The sequence below is a fragment of the Orbicella franksi genome, chromosome 10, assembly GCF_964199315.1.
Source record: "Orbicella franksi chromosome 10, jaOrbFran1.1, whole genome shotgun sequence".
NCBI lineage: Eukaryota > Metazoa > Cnidaria > Anthozoa > Scleractinia > Merulinidae > Orbicella > Orbicella franksi.
In genome coordinates this window covers 5,194,255-5,209,280 of record NC_138154.1, presented here as the reverse complement: position 1 = coordinate 5,209,280, position 15,026 = coordinate 5,194,255, and the positions used below count along the sequence as shown (strand labels likewise).

The 15,026-nt window shown below is 37.5% G+C and overlaps 1 protein-coding gene and 1 pseudogene across 1 annotated transcript; one reads left to right on the top strand and one right to left on the bottom strand.

Annotated features, from left to right (window-relative positions):
• The first annotated feature begins 395 nt into the window (after positions 1–395).
• LOC145501483 (uncharacterized) lies at positions 396–1,178 on the top strand (annotated as a pseudogene).
• A 12,558-nt stretch (positions 1,179–13,736) lies between these two features.
• Positions 13,737–14,831, bottom strand: LOC145501907 (uncharacterized). The gene is made up of 2 exons (XM_081481299.1): positions 14,359–14,831; positions 13,737–14,058 (listed from the first exon to the last, which is right to left on the bottom strand). Exons 1-2 carry the CDS (start codon positions 14,471–14,473, stop codon positions 13,850–13,852), a joined length of 324 nt encoding a protein of 107 aa, XP_081337425.1. The 5' UTR covers positions 14,474–14,831; the 3' UTR covers positions 13,737–13,849.
• Positions 14,832–15,026: the final 195 nt, after the last annotated feature.

Sequence of the window (15,026 nt, the reverse complement as noted above, 5' to 3'; positions counted from 1 at the left end):
CAGAGTGACAATTGTTCAAGATCATCCTGCAGAGCCCAACAGTCCTGTACTTCATGGATTTCACTATAGAGGATGCAATCATCTGCACAGAGGTGTAGACATGACTTTACAGAAGAAGAGATGTCAGTTATATATAGTAAAAATAATACAGGGCCCAATATTGAGCCTTGCGGAACCCCGGAGAGCACTGGTTTGGAAGAAGACTGAATGCCATTTACTGAGACTGATTGGGTGCGGTTTGACAGAAAAGCTTTAATCCACATAAGCATGTTCCCACAAATACCATAGTAGTCGAGCTTCATTAGAAGTCTTTGATGGGGGACAGAATCAAATGCTTCAGAGAAATCAAGCAGTATGACGTCGGTTTGCCTGCAAGTGTTGATTGACTTGGCCCAATCAAAGTCAATTTGAAAAGAAAGCTTCAATATAAGAGTTCTGCATTATCAATGAATTTATGGCCCCACAAGGTAGTGCAAGCAGCAGATTGGTTGATGAGAAATAGCAGTCTTTATAAAGATGAAGGCATTGTTATTAATTCACAATGGGCCAATCAATATAACAAAGAAATTGAACAGGAACAAAATTTGGATGATGCTTGTAGTGACCAATCTGCAGAAAATGTTGAGAACAGCAATAATAGTCACTCTGAAAGAATAGATGATGATGATCACTTAAGTGAGAGTGAAGATATAGTGCCAGCAAGTGTTACTGATACTATGTTCACATCAACTGACTTTTTAGAAGATAATGAGCGCCAGCATATTTTTAACATTGCACCAGAAGAAGGCAATATACCCTTAAGTGTATTCAGGGATAAATTCTCTGAAGAGTTAGCATATCCAGGAATATTTCTCGGCCAACCTCGTACTTTATGCAAGCAAATTCATTATAGTGATATATGTAAATCAGAACTGAGATCAGACGGAAGGGCAGCCATGTGTGTTGAGAACATTTTTTACAAAGCAAAAAAGTTGCAAATGAAAATTCTTTCAGGCAAGTGAACTATTGCACTGAGAAAATGTAAGGGAAATAACAGAAATCTTAATGCACGGCAACTTAAACACACAGGTGCAGTAGATCGATTAATTCGCTATGATGAAGGGTTTAAGTTCCTTACAGCATTACGTGGTTCACCTCCATACTTTGAGAAAGCTACAAAAGAATTGTCGGCCTTGTGAGTTTTTGAAGAGCTGTATTTAGATGAAAATGGCACAGGAATAAATGGTTTTGGAAAGGAAAGACGTTGTGGTAGTATCATTATTTATGGGAGCGAAATTTGGGAATGTAAGTATGCGTTTTTCTCAACTTCATGCTGTGAATGCAAGACTTCGTGTTCGCTTCCTTCAGGAATACAAGTAAGCTTATGTGATACTTGCTTGCCAGTTACATTGTTCAGTAGCTAAGAGGCTTTTCTACTGGATGAACTCTTGCATTGGGCGGTATGATGTAAGTTAGGCTAATAATTGACACTTTGTTTAGTGTTTTACCTTACGCTTTGAAAATTTCGCCATAGAAATTCTCTGACAGGTCAACTCGCAGGGATTAGTGTTTTCTTTGATGAAATTTCTTTTGTAATCCAAATTTCTTTCAAACCCATTCCCGCATGCAGATAACAGACAAGCAGAGTGAGATTTCAACAAAAGTAACCATGGTCTGTTTTTGTTGTAAAAATTAAAATTTTTTAAATCGAGTGCCGTGTAGCTCTTAGCTTTCTATGAGCTGCTGATGGCAAGTGGCAAATGGTGTCTTTTTGGCAGAAAATTGTGTGACCATTCCTAGCTAAGGCAAAACAATTTTTTTCTCTCTTTTGGGCACTCTCTTTTGTGCTAGTAGGCCCACATTTTTGTAATTTTTGCAAAAACCATGGTGTCTCAACAAGGGTAATGTGCACTCAAACAGCGAGTTGCCCTTGGAAGGACTGTTCCTGCCACCACAATCTCAGAAATCCAACATCAACAGTAACCAGCAGTACAGCAACATCAGTCTCCATGGTCACCAGAAGGATCAGAAATGTTGCTGCCACTTATGTTCTTGCTGTAGCGAATGCGGAGAAAAAAGCAAGTGCAATTTCAGATGCAGTTGCCAGAGCTGGTAAGTAAACTGTTACTCTACCAGGTAGTTTATTAAAATTATCGTTAAGATTGACGAAGGGAAATACACTTTTTATTTTAAGTTATTGATAAATGAAAGAAAATAGGATAACTGTACACCCATCAAAGTGGTTTCGTCAGGTTCGCAACAAAGCTTAGCTCTGCAGGTCTGCTTAGTCTGTTTCTTTGAAGGTTGTCAACTTGTGTAGCTGTAGCTACCAGGGCTGGTAAGTAAATTCCAAGAGTTCATTTGAATGATTTGATGAAGGGAAATGCACTCTTTCCTTTTACTATGTTATTGATAACTGAAAAAGGGATAATTGTACGTCTACGGAGGGCAAGGAAAGTGTTTTTACCTTTTGTGTATACAGCAGTGATGCAAACATCTTCATGAACAAAATGAAACTTAATATTTTTTAACATTGAGATAAGGATTGAAAAAAAAATTTTGCAAGCTTTTGCCTCAATAGTTTTATGCTTTGTTTGTTTGCTTTTTCATGACAAAGGTTGGTGCAGCTTTCGTTGTATAAACAGATCCTGAAATTCATTATATGCGCTGTACAAGCGCTGATACTAGAATACAAGCACCGAGTATGAATCAGAAGTAAAGGCTATTCATCACAATACATGGTTCCATTCAAGCGTGTTGTGTTCATTTGTCGAATGCACTTCCCAGTGATCAACTGGCAAGTGTTCATTTTTTTTCCAAATTCAGAAACATAGCCCTCCTGTTCCCAGTATTAAAGGCAGTATTAAAGGCAGTAGTTGCCATTAAATGGTAAATGGAAACTTACTACTTTTGTCTTCTTGTGTTAATTCTGCAGCAGAATTTATTGAAGCAACTTGTAAGGATGACAGCTACAGTTACTTTGTGCAGACCACCATTCTTTACTTTTGGAATCTCGCAAGTCTTGAGAATTGATCAACTTTAATGCAACCTTCACCTCAAAACTGGATCTACAGTGTATACAAGTATTAAAGGAAACTATTTGCCACTATTCAGAAGGTCATCAAATGAACCTGAATGGCAGAGGAGGTATTTTCACCAAGTGCAAGGGTTATGCAAATGACCTTTGGCTAAATGTAAATACACTGGCTGTGGTAGATTTTAATCGGTTCTTGTATGCAATCCAAGGAGATACCCACTGGTTTGTACTTATAGAATGGTTTGTTAAGGTAAGAAATTTACTGTGATGTGCTTTTTAGCGTTACTTTTGACCCAACCTTTGAGATTTTTTCTCTCAAATTTGGCCGAATTTTAGTAGGTGAACAAGAAGCCTCAGAGCAGGGTGTCTTCCAGCCTCGCTGGTAAGCTTAAAATTTTCTAAAAAGTTTCCATATGTTGTCACTCAAAGTAACGATTGTAGCTTAGAATTTGCATGAAAACAAAATTCCTTGAGCTGCATTTTATTGGACATAGCATGCTTCACAAAATCAGCAAGTTTTACCTTTCTGATCACAGTCAACTAACCCTTTTCACTGACAACAAATGAAAAACTATTTTTGGTTCTGAAGTCGAGTGGACCACTTTTAGCTGGACTGCCACTTAATAGCATTGTGTCGACAGTAGAACATTTCCATGATCACATGGCCTAACAAGGTTATGGCATCTATATTATATGTGACCAAGTTTCCCAGTTGCTTGGCTAGAGCGGCAGGAAAAAATTTGTCAGGATTTGCCCTGATAGTTAGGAATGTGTCAGTTGATTTATCGACTGCACTACCAACTTTAACAAGCGCTTTCTGTATATTTTGTGAGTTGTAAATCTGAGCTCCTGGTAATATGCTTAAGCTTGTTCCAGATCTCTGGGTTGACATTTGGACCCCTTAACTTCTCGAAATTGTTGGGGGATTATCTTTTGAAACTTCTGGAGTTCATTTCTTGTTGGCAATATCGGCTAACTTTTGAGCTACTTTTGGGGTGGTTTTTTCGACTGACTTGAAATCTTGGGCAATTTCTTTCAACAACTCATCGTCCATGGTGGCTGGGTCATTTGTTTTCTGTAGATGTGGCGAGTAACCTGAACCTGTTTTTGGTGCCATCTTTAACACCTCTGAATCTGACCGTTTGTCATCTTACACTTCACTAGTGCTCATGTCACGAGTTGTTCCAAAAATTTTTCTCTGTTTTGGTGGTGTGGCAGAGTCTGCTGTCTCATCAGCCCTTTGTCATTGTCGCAAATTCTGGTAGAAAAACCTCCAAATAAAAGGGAGATAAACTAAAGAATCTAGAGATGATTAAAGAGAAACTTCTAGTGTTAAAAACCTGTTGATTTGGAAGGTGCCTACAATTTATATTGTTTAACCTGTAACATGACATCCATTGGAAAGTGCTCGAAAAGTCCTTAAAAAGGGTTGCAATTTTTTGTATAATCCCTGAATTGCTGTTTTGTCAGTAGTCTGCATCATTTGCAGGCAATTGTCTGACAAGATTCATAGAGGTCATTCAGGTTGATGTTATTCTTTTTTTGATAAAAAAGAAATGTTCTATCACTTCTGTTTTGTTGTTTTCCTCTCACTTTTTGATTAACTGTTTGTGCAGTGAAAAGTATGCTTCTCGTGTTATTATTGCAATTCTAGGATACCAAGAGAGGGTTTTATAAACTAGCAGGCTTCCCAAAGGTGACAAGAGCACCTGATAGAACCTTGATACCTATCAGGACAGCAATTGAAAATGAACACCTGTATGTTTGTCACAAGGGTTTCCATGCAATAAGTGTTGGCCACATGCCATACAGGGATGTTGTCTACAACATAGTTGTCAAGTGGTATTGATTAACCCATGATCAAGGAGTATTTAATGCCAGTATGTTGAACTTTCACTTGGAGTCTTCAGGTAAAGGGACTGATTTATTTACTCATGAGGTACAGTACAGCCCAAAAATAATGCACGCGCAAGACTTTTTTGCGTCCACAAGCCTGCAACTTCTTGCGGCTTCTTGTGGGTTGCTTGCGCTTAAAACCTGCAAGACGCAAGAACTTCTTTGCGGTAGGATTTTCGAAAGCCGAGAACTTCTTTGTAGTAGGATTTTCAAACCGCAAGAACTTCTTTGCGCTAACATCTTAGCACGCAAAAATCTGTATCAAAACAGTTCTGTCTTGGCGACGGGTTCTAAAAAACACAACTAACAAACACAACTAGAACTAATGCGAGCACTTACTGTAAGAAGTATTAAAACAACAAATTTTTAACTTTTGACAATTTTAACTCTGAAGTTCAGTTCAGACAATGAACTTTTCATGAACCTGACTTAATTCCAACTTGGACCGATCCCTGATCCACGGCCAAAGAAAAAGTAATGAATGGATGTGCGTTTGATGAAACTTCGAATTTGTTGATTGGCGCGAGCTTCTGTTTACATGTTCTACAAAGCTGTATTTCAATCCATCAAAACGTAAACAAATATAACAGAAGAAGAAGTTGATTTTCAGCCATACCAACAAACAAATCGTCGACCTTATTACCTATACGGCTACCGTTACACAAGAGATCTTGGGAAGTTTCTTAATGATGTGACTAATATTGTAAGTTCTAAAGTGTAAGCCATATAAAGTCTAAACGCTGTCAAAGTCGTCCTTGGAGAGAGTTTTCATTCACGAATAAATCAGTCCGTAGATTTTATCACCAACAGTGGGAAGATTTTGGTCACGTGCTAAACAACCTGTGATAAGGCCGTTGGCTTTCTGTTGGTTTATAGTTATTTTAATCAGTTAAGTATCAGTACATTGTTTATCCATTGGTTCTGAATTAGATACTGAGTTCACTTTGTTTTGTTTTTCGGCGACATGGAGGAAATTTTGCTCTCTACAATTATTATTACGATGTGTCCCGGAGTCCCAGACCCGCGGTGTGAGAGCAGCGTGAAATGAGCTTACTTGAAATGGCTTTGTCTGTCTGGAACAAAGGTCGAAAAAACATATATTTACTGGGAAGTAGCTTCCAAGTGTAACCCAAATTTTGAAACAAGCAAGTTTCTCAGTCGGCGAAAACAAGCGTGACTTTTCACACAACAGTATTGTTTGAAGACTTATGCAAATTCAAGGCATCATAACAACATGATTTTTATCAGTGCATACTGCCTTAGAAGATTTTGTTCAATGGGATTCTCTTTGAAATAAGAGGAATGCATAAGGTAAACTCATGAGATTTCGCTGTTCAGAAGATCATTTATGTGCTTATCACAACTGTAGTTATACTGGTAATGTTCTACTACATTGCAAACAGGGTAGAATTTATGAAGTTCGCTTCCATGGGCGATTTTCAAGTTTCCTTGATTACCATTTGTTTAGAAACACAAAATATATTTTCTGCGAGAGCTTTTCGCCTGTAATACTAACGCTGCGAAAAGTTCTTAAAGAAATTTACAACATCGTAATGCACACGCAGTCTTTGCGGTTCAGTGTGCGATTTGAACGAAAGTTGTCTTCACTCACATATCCACAAGAAGAAGACAACACTTCTGAATGATGATGAATTTTGCATTCAGAAGCAAAAAGCGTTGGAACCCAGACTAACTACATCGTAGTTCAATTTTTCTACGTGGACTGTTTCTTCATGAGCTTTATTATTTGGAGACGTTTTGTGATTGTTGCATAATCTGCCAGCAGACTGTTCAAGTGAGCGAGTGTGTTCGATATTATTTTCACAGTATAAGCAAACATAAATCCAGATCTGGTCTCAGCTGTTGGAAATATATCTCTTCCCACTGCAGTGACTTATCTTATGGATAACATTGCAAGCAAACACTGAGCATTTTGACCACCAACATGGCACTTATAAACAAACAAACTGTTTGACCTGCAACAACTTCTTGCACTTTCTTGCGGCTTGCGGTATGATCCATAAGTTCTTGCAGCTTCTTGTGGTTAGATTTTCAACTTCTTGCGGCTTCTTGCAGTTAGATTTTCAACTTCTTGCATTTTGAATGTTCTTGCAGGTAAACCGCACAAACACGACATTTTTACTTATTGCGGCGGTTTGCGTGCTCTTGTGGCACAAGAACTTCTTGCGCCCCTTCTTGCATGTGTATTATATTTGGGCTGTACTGTATGGAACATTGGAAATTACAATCCTTGTGGTTTGAATCGTATATTCCGTCACATTTTTAAAACAGGAAATTTAAAATTTTCAAGCAAAATCAATATTTTGTTACTGTCTTTTGATTTTCAACATTCTGAGAAACGTGCACATGTGTGTATATGTTCAAAAAACTGATGTTCACTGGTGATACCTGTGTTTTCTTTAGACAGAGCTTACCAGCTCAATCTTAGAAAAGAGAGAATTGGAGCCATCAGGAAACCATACTGTGAGTGACCCATTTTCACCGTGTTCAAGTTGCATGTGCAAACAGAACTGACCCAAACACAAGACCAACACAGAAAGTCATCAATAAATTCATAAGGAAAAGTGTTACTTGCTTCTAAGAACAAGCTGGAAGCAAATCCAGTGGTAAAACAAAGGCAATGACAGCCAACAAAATATGTGAGAAGTTGCTGATTCTAAGGATCGAAAGTTGACAGGCTTTCCAACTGACAAGACTTTTCCTCACTGATTAAAGTATTAATTCAACTTACCAGTTTCCATATTAACTACCAGATCTAACCAGCAAAATCTCAATGATTTAAAGTTACGTTTTCAGTGGCATCTAGCTTAAGCTAGAAAGAACTTTAACCTGACTATTACATTTTTAAGAAAGGCTTTTTTCTTATTTCATGTTTCCAAGTTTAAACAAGATCTTCATGAATACATGTATTAAAAGTGTAAATCATAGTGGTAGACCTTTACAATGAATAACAAAAAAGTTTTAAATAGCTTAAGTCTAAGCTTATGTCTTTTCTACTATCTATTCATTAGGCAATTGTCCTTTTGGCAGATGAAGAAAGCATTTACAACACAACACATTACTACAAGCAAAAAGCAGCTGGGCTGAATAAATCAACGAAGGTAGCAGCTGACAAGCAAGGTGAGAGCAAGCTATACTGTCAGCTAGAATGTGAGCTAAAGAATAGGAATGCGAACTTTGGTGCAATTACACAGCTCCAAGAGTTCACACTTCGAAAAAGGAGAATCGAAGAAGCCGATGTAGATAGTAATATCGAAGACTCTTGAGAAACTTCCATTTCTTGACAAAGAAACAACTGTAATTAAGGTCTGGGATGAGTTTGTGTCTGTGAGTGTAGCAAGCTTGCAAATAAAGACTACACCTTCTTTACATGAAATCTTAAGCTTATGTTGTGTTAATATCTTTGTATTATTTTTTACTAAATAAAATAAAATGATACTGTTAGCTCTCAATTGACCTCTACATGAACATTTGTAGGGTCCACAGCTACCAGCAAAGTATGGTAAACTTTAATTTGCCCAGTAACGGAAAATTAAAGGAATCAACACATCTCCATCCTGCAAAGAAATAGCCAAACTAGATATTTATTTCATTAAGATTAATTGTCACCTTCTTTTGTGTTTTGCAGTTACTGGTGGCGATGGATTTGCTAACAAGATGCAGAAAATCTGACTTCTTACAGAACTGGAATGACTTGAAATCCCAGTTGAAACCGAATGTTAAACAGTTACTGGGTGGGAAATTTGACACAACAGGATATAAAATTTCAGGTAAATGTTATTTTCTAATAACTCTCAGTTCCCAGCCTGCCCATCCCCCCTGGAATTGGAAGGGCATTTGGCAGGTTGTCGGTCCCCACCATGGGGCATTTGCTTACAAAGGGCTGCCCAGGGTGGGGCATTTGATAACTTTGTCAAAAACAAAGAATTATACATCAGTACTTCTGAGCCATTTATCAACGGTACACAGTACTCACTAGTTTTCAGGTTTATTTCGCGGCTAAAACTCTCTCTAAACTCACAGTATGCTCATAGTTCAACTTGCTGCTTCGTCTCTCCAGTTTCTGAGAAAAGTCACTACACGTGTTCACTACCATATTTGGTCACACAATTGAATGTCGCAAACTACGGGGATGGGGGTCCGTCAAAACTCTCATACACTTCGTAAAAACACAAGTCTGCTTTAAAAACATCAAAGGGATTGACCCCTAATAAAGAACGTATTTGTAAGTTCTTTCTCTGACTTTGAACCCACTGGAAACTTGCTTGTGCCCTACTACAACCCCCATTAACTCATGCGGTTTTCCACATGCAAGAAAATTGAGTCAAGAAGCAGTGACGAACACAACAGACGATTTTTGTGGGAAGGATTTTGAATGAAATAACAATGTCTAAAAGATCTAATAGAAACCTTCAAGGGATAGATACGGAGGTATCCAAGTAGACAGGAGAGCTTTTGAGGGCCCACCCACATTTAGAAGTTCAATTCCTTAGGATAGAACGACACATATCAAGACCAACTAGAATCACCTTGGTAATCAATAGAGTCGAGCTTCAGAGCATTTGTCTTTGAAATTGAATAACTAGACTCTCGTTACCAGTGAATACAGTACTGGATGCTTCAGTTTCCTGTGTTCAGTGACATTTGTGATATTTTTTCCAGAGTGTGTTTCCCACAAGTACTCAGAGAAAAAGCTAATGAAAACTTGGAGGAAAATATGAAAAGGTATTAATCAAAAAATGTAATGATCTTAGAAAAAATGCTTGTACAATAAAGTAAAAATACAACAGTAATATAATAGTTGTCGTGCATGTTAAGGCTACTGTATACCTTCAGATCGACAATCTTTAAGTTATAAACCTGGACCACGGAAATCTGCATGGACCAGGTTGAAGAAGTGACAAAAACAAAGCAAAAATAATAATACAACGAGCAAAGAAGCAAACATTGATCTGGCGGCAACAGATAAAGGATCCTACTATTAGAAATGGTCTGAAGATTCTGACTCCAAGTTGGATGAAGCTACAGCTATTGGATCAAGCAGGCAAAAAATAGAGGGGACAGCAAGAAAAGTAATACTGACAGTGACTCTTCTGATGAGTGCGATACCAACCACACGTCGGACTCATTGAATATTATCAATGCACAGTTGCCTCAAGATGCTTTGAAGGAATCTGCCACCTGCAGAGACTGTAAAACTTCTTAAAGACAACAAAATCAAGAAATGCCCAGGGAGAGGTTTGGTTTCAGCAATGCAAATGTGTTGATTGTAAAATTTCATAAGAATCCAAAATGTTTTCACATCTCACAAAAGAGTTTGTGATTCTATGAGTTGAACCGTGCAATCATTTTGGCCTTGCAGTCAATTGGTTGTGGTTACTCTGCACTCAAAAGTTTTGCAGCATCGTCAACTTGCCAGATCCCATCTGCAAAAAACCTGGTTGGAGCACACTCAAGCTATTTTGAAAGCTGCAGAAACCTTGCTTAAAAAATGATTAAATGATACTTCCTTTGGAGTTAAAAAACTGTTGAGTGACGTTGCAGATATCACAGACTGTTGGGGCAAAGAATTGAGAGGAAATGTTGTATACAGCGTTGCCAGTTTGGATGAAGTTTGAAGTGTATATTCTATCATATTTTTAAAGGACTCTCAACTGAGCAAGACAATGGAAACAGCCAGGACTGTGTGTGCCACTCAGTGTCTCGTCTCAAATATAAACATTGTCGACCTTGTCGAATGTTATAGCCGTTTATGCTCGCTGTTTTACTGGAAATATTTTACAGAACAGCTCACAAGGACACTGGGAAGTTAAAATCTTTTCTATAGCAGCAGAAGGAACGTAAGTAACGGTGAGTCGTTGTTTCCTGTTTTAAACTGTTGACTTCCAAAGAATAACCTTGTGATTTGCATAAAATTGAACTCACTTACATGCCGTAACATTTTATTTTACTGACGGAGAACATTTTAATTCCCAGAGCTACAACTTTTCGGGTGAAAAAAACAATCAGCAAGGTTTCCTAAAATGTAGATATTTTGACCAAATAATATATACCAGAGGCCATTTATACTAGTCAAAGTTGGCCTTTATTTGTTCCTGGCCAAGAGACACAAATGGCGGCTGTACAAATACCTTTCGTTACAGAGCTACAAACAAAACTTCAAGAAACTTATTACATGATTTTAAAGTATAAGAATGAAATAATATTTGTGCCAAGTTTTGTTTTCATAGGATTGTTTTTACGCCCCCGCTGTTTTCGTAAAGAAGCGTGAAATTCTGAACATTTTAAGCCGCGAAAACCGCCATTGTATGCAAATTTTGAACTTTCTTAAATTTTGGCCGTAAAATAAATAGTCGGAACTTTAAACTATTTTTCCATGAATAAGTTAACCCAAAGGTATGTTTTGGCGAAATAAAAGAAAAATCGATTTTTCGTGACTGTCTTCCGATTCTCGACACTCAGAAAATCACTCTTAATATTGCTAAACAGAAACAAATTTATTTATTATGCATCAGTTAATTCCAGCAGTGCCCATCCCCCCCCTGGGCTAACCCCCGGGCATTAGCATGTTTTTTTAAAAAAATGGTCAAATTCCCCAGGGTGGGTACACATAAGCTGTCCAAATGCCCGGGGTGGGGACAAAGAAATAGGGCAAATGCCCCGCCCCCAGGATCGTCGCCTTCAACCACCTCCGCAGTTTTTTAATTAATCAGTGAATAAAATGGTCAGCTGTTCAGTATTTTAATGCAATGGTAAGACTTTAAGGACAACAGTACGTGTTAGTTGATTCTGATTATATGTATTTCTTTATATTTGTTTTTAACAGTTTGCTAGAGGATAGCTGGGATTGCGGCAGATGTACCCCCAGCCGCGAGCAATGATAGATGCCTGTATTTGCAGACTGCTTTTTCTGTGAAGAATCAAGACATTTTAAATGATGTTGCATTGCATTTTAAGCTCACAAGATGTGTCTTGAAGATTGCATCATTTGAATTCACAAACCTTAGGTATTTTCACTCCACTTGCATGAATTTAAAAAATGCTAAGCTAGTTTTGAATGTGAAATGCAAAATAGTCGTGTTCACGTCAGTGATTGTTTTGTGATAAACAAAATATAGTTCACCTTGTCGCTTATATTTATATGCTTACAAGTAATGAAGAAATATCTAAATTGAGGAAACATCTGCAAGTTTCTTTAGTCCCTGACGGACAAGCCATTGTTCGACAAACGCCTCATCTTTCCCGATGAACTAATCCACAACACTTTCCAAAACATGTGTGTGGAATGCCCGGGGGTCGCCCCGGGGTACGCAAATGTACAGCCCCCAGGCCGTGATAAGATTGCAGATGCCCCACCCCCAGGACTGACAACGTGAGCAAATGCCCCACGGTTGCCGCGGGGGGATGGACACTGCTGGAATTGACTGATGCATTACCCCAATTAAGCAGCCACCCAAAATTTAAAAACTTTGTTTTGGAAAGGGCGATGGCAGATAAGAGTCTGAAATTGAAGGTGCATGAGAGTGATAATTCAAACACACGTCTATCATGATTGTCTTGAATTGACTCCATGTTCACCGAGAAATTTATAACCTGATAGTGAAAAATTAAAATTAAATATTCAAGGTACACCAACCTCTATTTAATTTAACCTCTATTTAAGCGGCTGGCCCCATTAAGCAGTCACCACCCATTTCCCCGAGGGTAGCCCACTGTATTACATGTAAACCAAAAATAATTGCACAGTGCAAATAGACCTAGGTATGAGTTTAGCGTTACAGTATTACGCAGGGCATGTAGGTAGCAGTGGTCAAGTAAAAGATAACAACAGGGGCAACCCTTACCAAATTGGCAGGGCTGCAGCAGCTCTTTTTTTTGACTTGTTTTTGACTGCAGTTTGACTGTTTTTAGGTTACTGCAGTTTGCCTGTGACTCTTTGATTTTTTGACTTTTGTATGACTGCTCATGCAGTCATAAAACAGTCATTCTGCAGTCAAATTTAATAGGCAGTCAAAATGCAGTCAATTCAGTTTTTTGATAGAAAGTTCAGGAATTCATGGTATTTCCTGTAACTTGGCTGCCTATTGACTGGATTTTGACTGCAACTGTCACTAAAACCACAGACCTTTAAAGAAGTCCTGCGATAAATACTAGGTCTGCAGTTTGACTTACCTTTGACTGTTCAAGCCTTTTTGCAGCTGATAAGCAGTCAAATGTATTTGACATGTTTTCTGTTTATAACTTTTATGTAAAACTGGATCTTATATATCATGGGGTCATGGGGTTAAATAAAATGAAACTCGGATGAATAATAATTGAAACCTATAAAGCATGGATCTGTTCCAGCCAAAAACTTTATTTATTTTTCTTTTGCAATCAACTAGAAAAATACAAATTTTAAAATAAATTTATATGGAACAAAATTGTTTGCAACAAATGCAGCTGCATATATTAGGAGCTGGGAAAAAGAAGCTCAGCTTAAGGCATTTCAGATATTTCTATATTTACTATCTTGGCTCAAATATATAACTAATATATCTTAAAGGTGCATTTAATTATATAATACAGCCAGTATTATTAACATAGATCCTAATTTGAAACTTATATAAACTTTGCATTTTTGACTTGTAGAGTGGTATCGTTTTTCTTATCATGCAGTATTTTGTGTGAAAAGCAACTGCCATTTTCACAGCCAAAGTTTTAAATTCAAAAACCAACTTGTGTTGATAAAAACTTACCATTAAGTATATTAAACGAATATACCTATAAATGAATTTAGAGTGTTTTAAGAGCTGCTTGGTTTGAGTCTTTGACTGCCTGTATCTCAAAAATGAAAAAATATCACTCTTTTCTGATTTCTTTTTTAGATTATGCTGCATTAGTTTAAGTGTTTACGTGTCAAGTTAGTAACACTTGCTATGCTACTAGTTTAACTAATATACATGTATTACTGTCCACATAGCTGCATCCGTGACTAGCATTAAAGCTGAAGCTGAGCTGCTTTTTTGCCTTCCTTGCAGCTGAAGTGCACTTGTTACGAACAATTTTGTTCCAGTCATACACCCTTTGTGGTTTGGACAGTTTGTTTTCTTTCTGCCACAGGGCATGGCATTTCTTCACATAAGCTGAAAAATTATAACACAAAGAAAAGAGACAGATAAGAAATGAGAATTGCTCATTAAATCATTAAAACTGCTGCTGTATACATGAACAGTTTGTATGGTGCTTGTGCAGACGTGACCATTATTTTACGTTAATTCGCTGATCAGATTGAGAAGTCTTGCTATGCAATAATAATATTCAGCTATGAAGAAAGCTGATTCATGAGTATAAAGTCAAGTTATAATTAGACTGTCTAAACAGACCTTGACAGAGCTCATCTGGATCTTATTTTAACTTAAGACGACATAACAAATTATTTTTACCTATAATTGCATGTAATATCTGCTGTTGCAGAACTTTCCCTTTGGTTTTTGAGCCATTCTCCCAAAAGGGTACTGAGGTGGCCAGTTCCTCTTCAGTGAATAAAAGTGACATCATGGATGTGATAACGTCCGCTGGATTAAATCCAGCCCTGTCATGGATATGATGGAGCTCTACACAGGAGACGTACACACCTGCCCCAGTATAAAGCTCCCGCTTCCCATTTCCAGGAGAAAATAGATCATGGTGTTGACCCTGAATAAATAACACCACAGTGATAATTACTATATAAACCTGATCGTAGAATCATTGACCCACGAAAAGCATAAACCACGAACAATGCAACCCAAATATTTGCTGGGAAATCGGGAAAAATAATTGTCATCTGTGACAGAATTAACATGATAATGAGACAGGTCGCATAAATCATGCTCTTAAGGCTCTCAAAGAAAGAAAGTATCTTGATTATTTATAAAAGGATGAATGCTAACCCTACCAAGGTAGTCTACCCAGAATACCATTGAGTCATATCATTTCAACATTTCTTCAATTATTGAGAGCTGCTCAACATTACTTCAATTATTATTATTATTATTTAAACAAGAAAATTAACAATAAAAAAGTGACTTGACGATTCGATAACTTCATTTCACCATTATCAAAAGTGAAA

Coding starts and splice junctions, on each gene's coding strand:
- LOC145501907 (XM_081481299.1), bottom strand. CDS start 14,473: ATGATGTCACTTTTATTCACTGAAGAGGAACTGGCCACCTCAGTACCC. Junction 14,059..14,358: donor GATATTACATGCAATTATAG/GTAAAAATAATT, acceptor ATAATTTTTCAG/CTTATGTGAAGAAATGCCAT.